The sequence below is a fragment of the Stegodyphus dumicola genome, chromosome 10 (assembly GCF_044657685.1).
Source record: "Stegodyphus dumicola isolate Sdum_Otavi_A_Nest chromosome 10, ASM4465768v1".
In the NCBI taxonomy this organism is placed as follows: domain Eukaryota; kingdom Metazoa; phylum Arthropoda; class Arachnida; order Araneae; family Eresidae; genus Stegodyphus; species Stegodyphus dumicola.
This window is the reverse complement of record NC_140777.1, coordinates 24,028,869-24,045,681: the sequence shown is the minus strand read 5'-3', so window position 1 is coordinate 24,045,681 and position 16,813 is coordinate 24,028,869. Positions and strand designations below refer to the sequence as shown.

The window sequence follows — 16,813 nt, the reverse complement described above, 5'->3', positions numbered from 1 at the left end:
TGCATAAATATTTGCATGTTTCTCGCATTGTGATAAACAAGGGTACATAGAGCCATCAAAGTTTGAATAACGTAATCGTCCATAGAACAGGGGCATGTGGAAGCCCTAATTTGAATTTGAAATTTGTCTTATTATCGATTTCAGATTTTGTAACACTTCAAAGTATTTTTGATTAAAAAATACTAAACGATTTTAAAGCGAGCAATGGCAACTCTGTACGCAAAAAAATATTTTTATCCCCAGCGCGCAAGTTTCTATATCGGAAATTCTAAAGATATGCTCATTTTAAAATTAATTTGCGATATTGCTATTGAACTGAATTTTATAGTTTGAGTACGCAGACAATGATGTTTAATAAATAAAGGTAACACACAAAGAGTTAAAAAACGCCTCTTTAGACGTTATTTAAAATCTGAAAACTTTCAGAACTTTATTATTATTATTTTAAGTTCAAAAGGGCTTTGTCTCTGAGGAACTATATTGTTTTCGTTTTGGGATTTTGCGTTGAAACACTCTAAACGTCCGTTTCACTTTTCGAACTGTTGCCACCAAATATTATCGCCCTGTATTATATTTGAAGAAATTAAACAATGAAGAATCTGCATAAATGTATATATGTTTCTCGTACTGTGATAAAACAACGGCACCTAGAGCTATCCAATTTTGAATAACGTAATCCTCTACCGAATATGGGCATCTGAAAGCCCAAATTGGAAATATGGAATTTGTTTTATTATCTCTTTCATATTTTGTAAAACGTATCGAATTTTTGATTAGCAACTTCAAAGCAAGCAATCGCAACATTGTACAGAAAAAATATTTTTATCTCCAGCGCTTGAGACTGTGTATCGGAAATTTGAAAGATATGCTCAATTTAAAATTATTTTGCGATATTGCTCTTGAACTTAATTTTATGGTTTTAAGTGCGAGGAACATGATGTTTTATAAATAAAGGTAACACACAAAATGTTAAAAAAACCCGTCCCTTTAATTTAAAACCTGAAACCTTTTAAAATTTAAAAAAAAAAAAAAAAAAAAAAAAAAGTCAGTGAAAATGTATGTATATGCAAATGACAGAAGAATATTTCCTGTAAGAATACAATTAAAAGCAACTGAATTTTTTATTTAATTGGCAGCTTGTCAATTTTTTTAAGTTCCTAATATTGCCCTTTTAAGCTAAAGTTCCTTCTTTTCGCTGTACTGACAGATGCACATAAAATACAAAGATTGTTATGTGAATGGTTTCTAATCCTATCAGAATATTTTCGCTATAGCTATTTTAAAATAAATTCTTTTGAAAACGGAAATTTCGCTTACAGTAGCAAGGAGAAATAATTTTCTGACAGTCTTTTCCTTAAGTTCTTAGACTTTTTTCGTGGCATAATCCTATTTTTGTCAAGGCACAATAAACAGCTTAGACGCTCTGGTTAGGGAGCCTAGACGTACGCCGATAGAGCTTTGAAACCAATCATTTTTTAGTCATGACCGAGAAACTCCCGCGTAGATGGTGACTGGAGAGAAAAATCACAATTGGCTTGATGGTTAAAACGACATTTTCATTTTGAACCAGAACAATTCTTCAGAAAATATATTTTTGCTTAAATGGTACAACACTAGGGAAGCTTAACACGCCCTACAATTTCTATATATGCAGCTTGCATTTTAGATAATGGAAAGCTGACTTTCCTAGGCAGAGCAAGCAGTAAAAGGGCCACGTAGTAAATAGCTAGAACTAGTTATAATCTCGGAACACTCTGTTTTAATCCTGAGCAGCGACTAGGCAAAAGTCTGCAGCAATGCAGAGAAACTGCAGGGAAAGAGTGGCGTCAATGATGTAGTGCAGATGCGCTGAAGGGAATTGTGCTAGGATTAATATTAGAACTTTAAAGGATTATAGCCAATTTGTTTTAATTAAGTTTAATTTGTTAATGTATTTTCATCATATTTTTATATCTTACGCACATACACATATATATGTATATATATATGTGTATGTGTATATATATATGTATATGTATATATATATGTGTATATATATACTGACGAGCCAAAACATTATGACCGTATCCACATTTTTCAATAAGCCCGTCTCGATGACGTGGAGGGCACGCGATTAAGTAGAAATGACATTTAACTGTTGGTAGAGAAGGTAAGGAATAATTCTTGCACTTACTTTTGCGAGTGATAAGAAGGGTTGCTGATCTGAGCGAATCTGATGGAGCGCAGATTGTAATGGAAAAAAAAAAGACTCGAAACGAGTATCTCCGAACATGCACGACTGGTAGTTTTTTACTATCTGCCGTTCTGCAAAATCGGCACCAGACACTGACTCAACTAACATCCCAATGCAAGTCCAAGTGCTAGTGTTTACGAACGTACAGTTCTGATGACACTGTTGGATATGTGACTGCGCAGCAGACGTCCCACTCGTGTGCCGCTGTTGGAAAAGCGTCATTGTAACTAAGGGAGCATCGAGAACAGTTCATGGATATGTGAAAGACAATTGAACGGTCGGATGAATCACGATTTCACATTCATCACGTCGATGGTCGTGTCAGGGTACACTGTCTTCCGGGCAAACATTTGCTCCCCCACCCCCGTGCAGCAGGTCATACACAAACTGGTGATGGCGGTATTATGCTTTGGGGACGTTCTCATGGGCGGCTCTAGGACTCTTAGTTGTGGTAGTACAGAACATGAAAGTTGCGGACTATCTGAACTTAGCTGCGGATCAGTTGCAGCCCTACATGGCCTTCCCAACTGGAAATGGAATCTTCCAACAAGACAACGCTCTATTTAACAAGGCTCGAAATGTGGAGTGGTTCAAGGAGCATAAAAATGAATTCCAATTAATGTAATGGCTCTCTAGCTCTCCGGATCTTAGCCCGATAGAGTACATTGGGATATCATGAAGCGGCAGCTAAAAGCTCAAACATCACCATGTCGAAATATCTCGACTTTACGCGACCGCTGCTTAGACATTTTGTACCAAGAATTTGTGGCACCTATGCCAAGGCAAGTTGCAGCTATGTTGCAGGCCAGAAGTCGCGCACCGCGTTATTGAGTAGGCGATCATAATGTTTTGGCTTTTCAGTGTATAATACTCAAGAGCATAACCACAGGCTTTATTTCTTCAAGTAATTACCCTAGAAATATATACTTCAAATCACATAATGTTTTGTTGTTAGTAATTGTTTTATTTTGGTTTCTTAATTTGTATAACTATAATCGAATTGACTCCGCAGTGCAAAAAGTTCACTTATTATATTATGCAATATGCTTTAAGTAATATCAGGTCTTCTCTTTAAAAATAGTTATGCTGATCAAAACTGGCTGAAGGTTTTAGCGACTATGAATATTAGAACGGATTCATTCCAGATCAAGTTCATTAGAGGCTAAGAGGATAAGACCGCTGAACACTAGTTCTTCTACTCAAGTTCAAATACCCGCTAGAGGGCTGCTTTGATTTTTCTTTTATACGCAGGCAGGACAGCCGGTCCGCTTACAGGAGGTGCTGGTTGGCCTGCTTAAGTCATGTCGACGACTAAAATTGTTTCTTATCGCCTTAGGTCATGGTCCCCAAAGTGAGCCTCTGCAAGAAACAGACTGGCTGCAAAGATATTTCAGCGAATTATTTCCAGTGTAACACGAAAAGCAGCCAAGTTTTCTAAAGCATTCATTCTGCACAAAGATATTTTTCGCCAGATACACTTGCATGCTTTGACGCAGTTGATTACATAAACAAATATTCAAGATATGACAACGTGCAGAATGTTATCTTCTCGTTTTTCAAAAGATTATTTGCCATACTTAAAAAATTCTCAAGCTACTAGATATCGTCGCTTGTTACTCACTTTGATCTATTGTGTGCTGCGCTTGATTAAATAAAATCAAGTTTTGCAGCTATTCAGAAGAATACTCACAACAAAATTCTACAGTATCATATCCCATTACTAGTTTGCACTAAATGAAAAGGGTAAGATTTAAAAAACCGTTTTCATATTTATTGTAGCATTATTATTAATTTTATTACTTATAAAGATGCTGAAAATCAAACTTATAAATAAATATTTGCAAGTTTCAAACCGAAATCTACTAACATAAAGAGCTTATAATTTGAATTTTTAAAGAAAATTCTAAAATTTTTTCCTTTTGCTTTTTACACATCTAAAGAAACTGGAAATTACAGAGGCACATCGAAATACGAACTTAACTTTTTCGTGTCCGCGATTCGTATATCAAAATGTTTGCATCTGAAAATCCACCTTTTTATTTTCTTTTACAGGAAATAAATTAACCCATTCCCAAATTTAGAATTTTGGAAAAATAAAAACAGTATGCATTTATGTAGAAATTACTAGTTTTATTAATATCGTCTTTGGTTTTCCATGCTTTGTAAAAAAAATCATTAAATCTTTTAAGAAGACGATTTTTTGTTGTTGACAGATTTATATTTTGGTTTTGTTTTCATCAACTGCGTCTTTAAATCTGTTTAAAGGAGAAAGGTTTTGAAAAAAAGGCCTATCCAACGGTAATAAATCTGTCGTTCGTTTAACACGACGCTGTCATTGGTGCTCGAAACAATGGCTTGAATCTAATGCCAGATGTTAGCCAGGTTTTCTTCAACTCGCTATAGTGCTGAAAGAATTTCTTACGTCACTTGTTTTAAGCGGTCTTCTTTCACTGCTGCCTTCTTCATTTTCTGAAGACATCATTTTATCATCATCCTTTTCCTTTCCCCTGCTGTCTTCTTAAGTCTTATATCTCTTCAGTGTTTAGTTGGATGTTACATTTCTCTACCAACCTCTCTATATTAGTTTTATTGGCTTTCAAATGCATGGTCGTATCCAAGAAAAAACAATATCTAAAATGTCAGTCTCGCTTGTAAGTCCTTTCAAAGCAACTCTTTAGACACACACAGGCCTTAGTTTCTCCCAAGTTCTTTGAAGAATGGTTAAATGGTTCTTCTAGATTTCCTAGACAGTCAATGACTGAATAAGGGTTTTTCTTGAATTTATTAGATATAACTGCAGAACGTCTTTGAAAACGAGTTTTGGTATAAAACTTTTTGAAACTGGCAATGACATTTTCATCCATTGTTTGTAAGATTGCAGAAGACAAGAACTTAAATTTTGATGAAATTAAACTCTTCATCCAAATCTTTTTCTAACTGTAATCGATATGTTGGAGCATTATGTTTCCCAGGAGAACCTTGACAGGTTGAACTGTTTCTTATAAATACTTTATTACTATAAAAAACTTAATAGTAATACGCATATAATATGTTCTCCTTGGTATAAAAATATTGCGATATTAAGTAGTATGTATTATGGTAGTAAAAAAAAGGGGTTCTCCTTGGTATAAAAGTATAATAGGTCCTTAGTATAAAGCAACATATTACGTTCTCCTTGGTAGAAATATATCTTTAAGGAAATTCGAGGAAATAAGTTTAAATGAAAGGCAGGAAAAAAAAAGGCGTATAATTTAATATTCCGTACAAGGAAGCCATGTGGTGTACACGTCAGACTTTTTAAATATATATTGTTGAAGATTAAATGGTTGAAAAATCCAGTGCGATTAGTATTCGATTGAAACGTTAAGCCGTAAATCTCAAACCATTTCAATAAATCATTATCAGTGGCGTATAATGGTCTCTTTACATATAACTCATAGCTTATATGGGGTTCTCCAAAAGGTTCTAGGATCTTGAGAATTTTCAAACCGAAGTGCGTTTGCTTCTAATTATTTTGTTACTTCTACAAAGAATGACTTTGATCGAAGCGGATGATTAAATACAGTCACGTGGTGTTATTCTAGAATGTATTATGGCATAATTTTTGTTTCAGTGCAGTGCTAAGAATGGAAAATTTTAAAGTTCATTTTCGTCGTATTACGCTCTTTTACTTTTTGAAAAGGAGATAAATGCAAGTCAGATTGCTCGTAAAACGTATGCTACATAAGGATAAAGGGTTGTTTCTGATGACAAAGTTCAAAGACGGTTTGAGAAGCATGAAACTTTCAGCCTCGAAGATAATGTCCCTTCCGGACGAAAAGGACCTATTAAAAATACTTGTTACAGGAACTCCAAGTTATACAGTTCAAGAACTATTGCACAGAATAAATATTCCAAAAATGCAATGCATGATGATTCGAAGAATACTGAATATATTAAGTGATACCATGTATGGATACCCCATAGTTTAACAGAGCAGAATATGACTACTCCAGTTTTGGTATGTGATTCTTTGGTAGAAAAGAAATAAAATGTTTCTTTTTTGTAATGCCTGATCACTGGATGTGAGTAATGGATATCATACAATAATCATTCAAGAAAAACATCATGGAATAAGTCAAAAGGACTCCCTTTAGTCACAGAGAGAGAGGGGATGCATACTAAAAAAAGTACTGCTTTGTTTATACAAACAGTGAGATTACAAAGGAATAGTATACTATAGATTGTTGCCAACAAATCCGACCAGAAATTCGTAAAAATGCTCTTCTCAAATGGCAGTTTTAAAAGCAGAAATCGAAGCAAACCGTCCACAACTGGCTAAAGGTTTAAGGTGTTGTCTTCCATCATAGCAATGCTCAGTCTCACATTTCGACGAATGTCGGACAAAGACGTATTGCGTTCGGCTGACATGTTCTGTGTCATTTCCCTCATACTCCCTAGACATAGCCCTCTACTATTTTCATTACTTTAGGTTGCTTTAAAACTATCTAAATGGCCTACAGTTGATTTCCAGACAGCATGTCGATAACTTCATTACAAGAAAACCTACGGACATTTTTTAAAAAGGAATTTTTTAGCTGCCTGAGAGATGGCAAAATGGTGCTTTGTGTTTCAATGGAAGGTTCCTATGTTTTTGTACTGTTTCCATTGGCATTCATTAAAAAACGAAAAACCAATAAACCCAATATATTATTAATAAACCCATTAATCCTTTGCAGAGACAAAAGCAAATCCGGTTTGCCCAGAAAAATTTGTATTTATACGTTTCCAGTAAATATATGTTACAGTCTTTTACTGGCAAAGAAAATTCACAAGGAGTTTTTACTTGAAACAAAAGAGTGCTATGTTCTATAAAGAAACAATAGACATACGAAAAGAATTAATAACAATAATGAGGAATTAATAGCGATTAACGAAACGATTTAATGACAACGTATGCCCAAGCAAGTAATGAAATTTTACTCCCCCTGAATCAATGTAACTATAGACAAACATTTCCATAAAAAATAAAACTGTGACTCATAACCCACGCATATAACTTTTATTAATCTTGAGCTTATTCCCCATTTTCTACATTTTGTAGAACAGTTTCTGCTTCCTAACGTGAAGTAAAAGATAAATTTTTCACAACACATTAAAAAAAAAAAAAAGAAAAAGAAAAACCTAAGAAGGGAATAGAGCAGCAATCCAGTAGTTGGCATTCACAAAAGCACCTAGAAGTTCTGTAAACATGCAAAGAAATACAATAAGGTTTGAAGGAATACACGCAGATGACAAAATTTATATTTTATTATTAAATTACTGTGTTTTCGATTTGTCACCCGATTTACCATTTTTGCTTCCTGTTGGGTTATCTCACATAATAATCGAATTAATAATTCCCACGATTCATAGAAAGGGACTGCGTGTGTTATGAGATAACCGAGGCAGTGACACTTAGGCTGGGATCACTATGACTATTTGTAAAAAAGCCTTTGGGGTGCTATTTCCGGTTATAGCGGTGAAAAATATCTGCTCATTACATGACCAGAATCTGAATCAAAAGTCTTCATTAAAAATATAATTTTCGCTTTCTCAGTGTTCCAATGTCTTTTCTCTTTGCATCATTGAAGTCTCTGGTATTTATGAGAGGGTCAAGAAAAGTCGCAATAAATGGATACGAAGCTACGATCATTGCTGCGGCAATCGTCGGTGAATAGTACTAGCAGATACTCTCATTATCTTGTTGTGATAATATAGTGGACGTTATGGCATGCTTCATCACGACCATGCTTGCAAGCTTCCCGTTATGACCATGCTTCCCGTTATGACGTATCTGTAACAATGCTCCAATTTCCTGCCGTCGATCCATCGAACCTTCATCATCCATTATCTTCATGCAGATATAACTGAACTGCTATTTTGTCCTATACGAGAAGCGATCTTACCATACCGTTTTACTTCAGAACTGAGTTCGGAGTATTGAGAGACCTCAGTGCGAACTTCGCACTTTAGATATGCTTTGTACTGCGTTACCTTTAATGTTCTTAGTAGCTTGAAGTGATAACTACTAATTGGGCTGTGCCAGACTGAGAACAGCTACAAGAATACTTTTGTGAAAAGTTAAAGAACTGCAAAATTTTTCTTTCGGGGAAAAAATCAAACTATCGTCAGTTCTGTGCGCATTCAGTCCATTGTGAGACCGTACGCACGTAACAATATGCATTTTCAGTTATCAAGAATTGAAGTTACGACAGAAAAACATTTCTCTTTCTTGACCCTTGTCTAAATTTATTAACCTAAAAAACACGTATTTTCGACAATGAAAGCATACTTAACTTTTTAACTCTGAAGTGTACTGACACATATTAATCCCAAGACTCAAAATAAGATCCCATTTTAGAGCAGTGTGGTGTAAGGAAGCGAAGGATACCACTTCATTTCTGTGTATATTAATTTTGAAATGAAGATACACAAAAAACAGCAAATTAACAAAATTGAACAATGCCACTGATGTTTAAATTGCAGATTAATAAATATATATTTTGAATTAATCTAATATCGGCAAATTTAATAAAACGACATTCGGCATGTGAACAAAATTTGTAATAATTTAGTACATCAAATAGCAGTTTCTTTACACATTTAAATCAGATATTTTTATTTTTATTTATTTATTTATTTATTTATTTTTTTTGTGGGATTCAATGAAAAGAAGTTCTTTGATTTTCAAGATGTAAGTTCAGTTTTTCTTAACTGATTACCTATGTAATGTTTCACAAAATTAATACTCCTTAAAATTCTTTAAACTTAATGCAAAAACATAACAAATTCAAATGTCTCTAATAAGAACAATTGCAGAAATACCTCAGTATGCATTTTACGGTGGATTATATTTCATAACCATAAAATATTTTTACACTACGGCCTTTAGTTCTAGTTTTCTTTATTGCGATTGTTAGAAATGGGAAATATTTCTAAGCTAATACTTCTTTTTTAGTGTGACACGGAATAAAGAATAAAAAAATAATTACCATAGGTTCATCGGTGTTTTTCTGAAATTGGACCAATCTGACCCTGGTGACGTTTTCCATATCGGAATCGTCTCCACCGGGTGGATCGGGTTCAGGTCCTCCGTTTAGGTAAGGGGTGACTGGTGGAGGTGTCACCCTCACCGCCTCTTCCCCGTACACCTCGTGCGCCACCACGTCCTGCGTCTGCAATAACGCCTGCAAAGAAAATAGCACTGATGAATTAGACAAATTTGTTTAGTGAAACAAATAAAAAAAATGAAATATACATGGTTTACAGCAATATAAAATTGTAAAATAATATTAATATGAAGGCTGTTTTAGAAAAACTGTATTAAAATAATATTTTCCTGACAATACAGTATGAGAAAGTGCACAGTCCTGTTATTAAAGTTGGAAATTTTTTTTCTCGTTAGCGGCTTACATCTAAACACAGATTCTTGTATGGCCAGTTGTAGAAGACGATTCTTCAAAGAAAGGATCAGAATGATAATGGATAGAAGCTATAAACAAACTACAAAATACGGCGAATAAAACGGTACATCTGTATACTATGCAGTATAAAAAGCGCCCCGTTTTGTATATAGTGATCATTTAAAATTTCTTCTTCATCACTACAGTATCACAGCTTTTCACCAAAAAGATTCATTAGTAGCCTAAATCTGCAAAGAACGTCTTGTAATGCCGACTGTCAAACACGACTCTTCAAAGAAAGGATCATAATGCTAATGGACAGAAGCTATAAAAACTATAAGATATGGCGAATTAAACCGCGCCTCTGTATGTGCTTGGAAATTAGGCGAATTTAATTGTCTCATGTAATGAAGATTTCGCATCTGCAATAGATTTATTGAGGAGCTTTATGAATATTCAGAAGTTTTTGTAAAAGCATAATTAGCAAAATTTCCTCGCTTACTTCCTGGAAAAGCTTGTAGAGTCATTAGGTTAATTGGAAGCAGAAAAGATGAAAAATATGCAACCGCCTTCGCCGGGAATCGAACCACGGAACTCTGGAATACCGGTCCAGCGTGCAGAACCACTACACAACGAAGGCCCGCTAGGGAAGTGGAGAAATACCTTATAAGCTAACACAGAGACTTCATTTTTGTAGGGAAACAATTTAAGTTACAAAGAAGACAACGACAATTTTAACATTTCAAAATGCTCATTTAGAATGTCTCCGTATGCCAAAGCCTAAGGAGACATTCTAAATGAGCTTTGCAGCTTTATGAACTATTGGTTAAACATTGGCTGAGTGCTTGAAATAGCGTAAAATTGGTAGTTTATCTCGGGTTTGTTTCTTGGCAGTTGAAAGGAATGATTAAGTAGAGAATTTATGGTTTTCAACATTTCATTTATGGTTTTCATCATTTAAAGCAAATATGAGCAACTTCCTTTCTAAAGTTCTTCCAGATGGCAGACAAATATTGAGTTTGTAGATAAAAATAATATCATCATAATTAAATCATTAAGCTAATAGCTTTATCTTTCCATTAGTTTCATCATTTACCCACATGCCCTTGCTTGCACCATGCACGAATTACAATGATAATGATTTTAGGGTTCATGTGAGTGTTTCTCTTCTCACTGCGCACATAGTAATCTGTGAAAACACAGATTTCATAACCTCTGAACGTGTCAAGCCTCCCTCTTTTTGAATTTTTCTTCACATACCAAACAAAATTTCTCTTAATTCAAATTGCATTTGTGAAACTATCATTAAAACACAAGAATCTGTTGTTTTACGAATAATTGATATTTTATAACAGAGCTCCAAATATGCTGAATCAATTAAAATAGTCCGCATTTTCATTTACTTTAAATGAACACTATAATGTATGAACAAGCAGAAATAAATTAAATATGATAATTATAGTATATAATTTATTAAGGAATAACAAGTTAAAGTAGAACAGAAATCAACGCACAAACTAACCGGAATCTAAAAAATCTTTCTCACTATAAAAACTATGATTACAAAAAATGATATCTAGTTTATGTATCTATAGGAATGATCTCCACATGATGATGGTTGCTTCATGTGAACTTCTGTCGAAAGAATGTAAACTAAATGAGGTTTTTCACGATGGTAATATTTTCACAATGGCCGAGATCGGTTATAACCGAAAACATCGCGGACTAAAACCGCATAGAAAACAACGCAAGGCGAAAACGTCTAGGTACGAAACATCGTAGAAGAAAATATCGCAGAGAGAAAACATTGCAATTCTAAAAACATCGTGGTACAAAATACCGTGATCGAAAAAAAGCGGCTCAAAAACTTCGCAGTTTAAAAAGATCTTCGTCGGAAATATCGTGGTAAAAAATAAAGTCCCTACAGATCATCGCATGACGATAACATCGCACGCACGCGTTTTTGAAATCCCATAATGACATATTATGTAACTGACTTACGTTATAACTAACAAATCGACATCCAAAAAATTTATTGCACTCTACATGTGAAATAAAGACATTTTAAAAATAAAAGGAAACAAAGCAATGTATAATTTTCACTAAAACAATATCAGATTAATACATGTGAAAGAAAATAAGTTGATCATTAACTAAGCAATTTTTATAGAGGAAACTCAAGCAGTTATTTATCTTAATTTTTCTAAGCATTTTTTTACACCGTATTTTTTATAAAAAATTATCAGTCAAACTTTATAAGAAAGGTTAATTTATTAATGATCTTTGTTAATTAACTACAAAAATTTAAAATTAAGTTCTACAAGTTTCATTAATTAGACACAGCGAGTTCTGAACAAAATAAGGACATACGGAGCCGTTATGTATGGTATAAGCTTACAAGGTATTTCTCCCGCCTTCTTAGCATGCCTTCGTGGTGTAGTGGTCAGCACACTCGGCGCATATTCGAGAGGTCCGTGGTTCGAGTCCCAGCGAGAGCATTGCTCATTTTTCATCTCTCCTGCTTCCAAAAAATACCTAATGTCTCTACAAGCTCATTATGAGGATACTGTAACGAAGAAGGGGCCATTCATTCACTGAATGTCTTTCCACCCCATCACAATGGTTCTTCAGTCATATTGACTGAAGAACCATTTTGATGACGTAGAATGGATCCCTCTTTCTTACTATCTTATGCATTAGATAGTAAGAAAGAGGGAAACAAGGGGAGACAGAGCAAGAAAAGTAACACTTCATTTCTTTAGATATTTACATAAGTATCATTATCATATAATAAATAACAATTTTATTATTTTTAAACAATTTATTACACGGAAAAGAGAATATGAAATAGAATGATCCAATTTGAAGAATTATTCTAAAATGGAAAGCAACAAAATTCTGTTACAATTGTTATTTACGATATTTTTAATTCATTTACAAATATGGACTGAAAATTGACTAGTTGCATGGTTTTTTTTTCAACGGAGTAACATAAATTCAAATCAGTTTACTTCAAAAAGTCATCCATAAAGGTCTCTTTCTTTCGGTAGATACCCTCGCAATATCTGCCGTTATTGAAAATCAACCAACAAAGAGCACAGCAAACCTTAACTCTTGTTAAAAAGGGTTCCAGAATGTCTTCGTTTTCATTTCATTTGCGATACTTGATATTAGGCGAAATGAACAGAATATTCAATTACAGTAGAAATACACATTTTGATTGTTCACTAGTCCGTAATTGTAAAAGAAGATTCACGGAGATAACAGTACCAAAAATTCCATTTTGAAAACGTTATTGAAACAACACTCTACAGTGAATTGAAGAAAATCTAATTTTTAATAAATCTTATTCAGCACTTAAAAAAAATATATATCAGTATGTTCTATACTAAAATTCTTGAAACCAAATATAATAATTTAAAGATAAAGTTGTCGCGAATATAAAAGAAGATATGAGAACAGGCTAAGAAATAAAAACAATTTATTCTCCTTTTAGAATTTTCTTCCTCTTTTGCTTTATTACTGTTTTTATTATTTGTTTACATTATTTATTAAAATAAGAATCAAAAGTAATTGTTTCAAAACAATTACTTTTGAATTTAAGATCCTGCTGCATTTTAGAAGTTAAACTCTAATTAGAGTACTTTCCTGTTTTCTCTGTTCACATCCGTTTCCGGCAAATCAGTATTCCAATCCAATCTTCCGCTGTAGATTATCTCTGTAGATTATCTATCAGCCTTAGCTTCCTCCGCCCTTTGCTACTGACCTCTCGATTTGATTTATTTCGTGCTTTTCCTAGTTTCCTAACTGGATAATAAAACTTGTTACTCAACTAACTGTTTCCGGAAAGCTAAGCTGAGGAATGTCGGAACGTTTTGGTACTTTATTTTCAAGTTACTTTTTAATGTGTCACATGTTACTGAAACCTAACAAATTACTGTACCATTGGAAACTTTTTTTTAAAAATTTTGATAACTGCCTCTGCCTTTTTGAAACTTTGATAACTGTAAGGTACGCAAAATGTTTCCAATAAAAACAGCCTTTTTCTATAAAATTAGGTCAGTTTGACTGAGAAATTGAATAAGACTGAAGAAAGTGTAATCAAAGTAATTTGAAAAACACAAGAAACTAAAGCCACAACTTTTGGAAACTGAAAGGCAAGAAATGAACATATACATGTGTACTGAAATTCAGAATACATTTATTTTCAGTTCGTTCAGAGTTTCATAATGGATTTTCCTCCTTTTAAATAGATTTAATAGTAGAGTGACTGCACGTAGGCTGCAAATAATGTTTCGAAATAAATAATTTATTCCGCTTTTTAGCATAAATATTTTTTTAGCATAAATATTTCGAAATATTTATGCTAAAAAGCGGCTAAATCGTTCTTATTTTTAAAGTGACAATGCTTGAGTTACTGATAAAAGGCGGCACCGTTTTTAAATTGTGCAATTAGTTTAAATGCAAAATTTTAAAGAAGCATTGCTAGTTTTTAAAATATATTGGTGGGGTGTTATTAGTTTCACGTAATGGTTTTTGCTCTCTAAAAATAAAGAGAAATTTTTGCCAAATGACATGATGTAAAATCTTTCACGTATTTTTTGTAATATAGTCATTAGCGTAACAATGTGAATGACTTAAAATAATTTTATCGTTACGTCTTAATAATATTTTGAAACAAGCGTTACTTTGTGCCATTAGCCGTTTCTCACCACGAGTCAGAATGTTAGTCCTCAGAAATTTTCTGTTACTGTTGCTTAAGTGTCGCATTCCAAATATCGATCAAAATTGGAAATTGAAATGTTTGCTGAAGTATCTCTAAAATGTATAAATGAATTTAAAGTATATTTAACAAACCAGTATTATTTGGATTTCTTTAATACAAATTATTTGTTAAATTATTGGTTTTTACTTTATGCAACTAGAGAATTCTCACCGGTTGACAATCTCTGTTATTAGTGAAAAAATAAAATATGTTTATAACTCCATATAAGATGCCGACTGCAAAGTCTAATCCTCGATTACAATTGCTTGTTTAAAAAGTAGTATCTAGTCGAAATGATGAAATTTTCTACAAATAAGGGTATAATCCGCTGGGCGCATATATCTTATACATACATAATAGTATGTACATAAAGGGTCAATAGTATATATATAAAAGGTGTCCCATCGAAAACGCGCAAACTCTTCATAGCCAGATTCCTCGCTTGGAATACATAAAAATGCCCATAAAACTGTGCTTGTACGACCCATAGTTTACGAGATAAATGCGAAAGAAAAAATGAAGTCATTTCCGGGACAAAATAAAACAAAACTTTATTGGAACACATGAACATCGATTATTACACATGTTTACATAGGAAAATACTCAAAATATCCACCGCGCATATCGAGGCATGCATGCGCGCACGTGGTATGGCTGACTGTATACATTTCAGTGACGTGGTGCATCAAAGCTCACGTAGCATGGAGTCGCGCAATTAAGTCACTTTCTGTAGTACTTAGATCTCAATAGATCAGTTTCTTCACATGGCCTCACAATAGTTATAAAAATTATCCTGAAAATCAATAGGAATGGAGGATGGAAACGCATGATTTATGAATTATTAATTAATTTCATTTATTGTAGGGGAACATTTTCCTTGGTAAAGGCTAAGGATTCGAAAACCGGAAGATTCGGTTATCTACCGGGACATCGGAAAAGCCGTCGCGTATTCTTTAGTTTTTATGTCAAACGGTAATTTTGTTTTGCAAACGCTAAAACGCAATTTAACAGTTTGGAGTTTTCCTGCTTATGCCATTTTACATTCGGGAAAAATACTGTAATAAATATTGGAATAAATTCAGTTTTAATTTTACTCACTAACGGAAAAATTATTAACGGTAAAATTTAAGAACTGTAAAAATTAATTACTCACTAACGGTATTATTAAATTTTAATGATAAAAATTTAGTATTATCAATTGACAAAAACTTTAATTATATTTATTTATTTACTGTTAAAATTCCTCTAGATGTCGATTAATAATATGAAAATTACAGTTTTTATTTTAAAGTCGTTAGTTCGGTTACACGGATAAAAATCATTTGCCTTCACGAATATTTTCCTCGATCGCAAATGCTAATGCATATTTCAGCGCTATTATTAATGCGTTACAATATTCCTTCCAAAATTATTACTACTTTAAGTTAAAATTATATAAGTAAAAGAACGAAACACACTAATGGAACAACCATTTCTGATGCTTTAAATTATAATATGCGCTGATTTCTACTCTCTTAATTCATTAATAATATAGAACAAACATATTCTAAACAAATAATCTTCAAAGCACATCGGTGATTCTAAGTCATTAATTTCCCGATAAATTAAGCTATTAACGAAGCGAATCTAGACTTCTGAAAGTACATTCTTCAAAATACAAAACAGAACAAACTAAATGCAAAAGTTAAACAAAATTTTGTCTAAGATTAACATGAATAAGCACTTGCGGGGCTCATAAGTCATACAAATCCTCTAAATCCCTTGAGACTAATGCTTTAGGAGGCCTGCCATTGATATGCAGTATAAATTTCACTTTATTCCAAACTAACGCCATTTTTTGTAAAATATAGTCGCAATAAAATAAAAACGTGCCAGAGCAGAGCATCTTCTCTTCAACAAACAACTACAAAAGAAACAAAAATTGTGAAAAGAAACAACTAAAAGCCTTCTCGTGAAATATTGCAGCTATCATAATCGTTTCTCAATAAATAAAACCTGACTACACCCACCTTCCACTCCATTGTCTGAGATTGAGTGCACGATACCAGAAAGTAGGTCAATCTTCCAAGTTCAAGTTTATATTGATGCCAAGTCCACTTGTGATATAAACTTTTCAGATACAACATCTGATTTTGAGAGAAGGAATGCGGAAATCGATTTTGATGAAATCACCCGCAATTGTTCATCCATATATATTCCGCGTTTATGGATTTCCCAAACAAAAGCCAATGATGATATTCCCGATATTTCAGCAAACTAGCAAAGCACTTGAAAGTAGTAGCTTCATAAAAAAATCTTACATTCATTTCCTAGGTTATTTTTCCCATAATGACTCTAGTTTATGGATATTTGAATAAGTTTACTTACAAAAAATTAACTGGGGGACATTTC

The 16,813-nt window shown here is 33.3% G+C and overlaps 1 protein-coding gene across 5 annotated transcripts in view; it reads right to left on the bottom strand.

Annotated features, from left to right (window-relative positions):
* The window catches only part of CASK (peripheral plasma membrane protein CASK), a 608,377-nt gene that overhangs the window by 87,336 nt on the left and 504,228 nt on the right, over positions 1-16,813 (bottom strand). For all 5 annotated transcript variants that reach the window (XM_085824784.1, XM_085824785.1, XM_035373524.2 and 2 more), the window contains one exon: positions 9,247-9,441. In XM_085824784.1, coding sequence (XP_085680910.1) covers positions 9,247-9,441 — 195 coding nt within the window. The remainder of the gene's footprint in view (positions 1-9,246; positions 9,442-16,813) is intronic.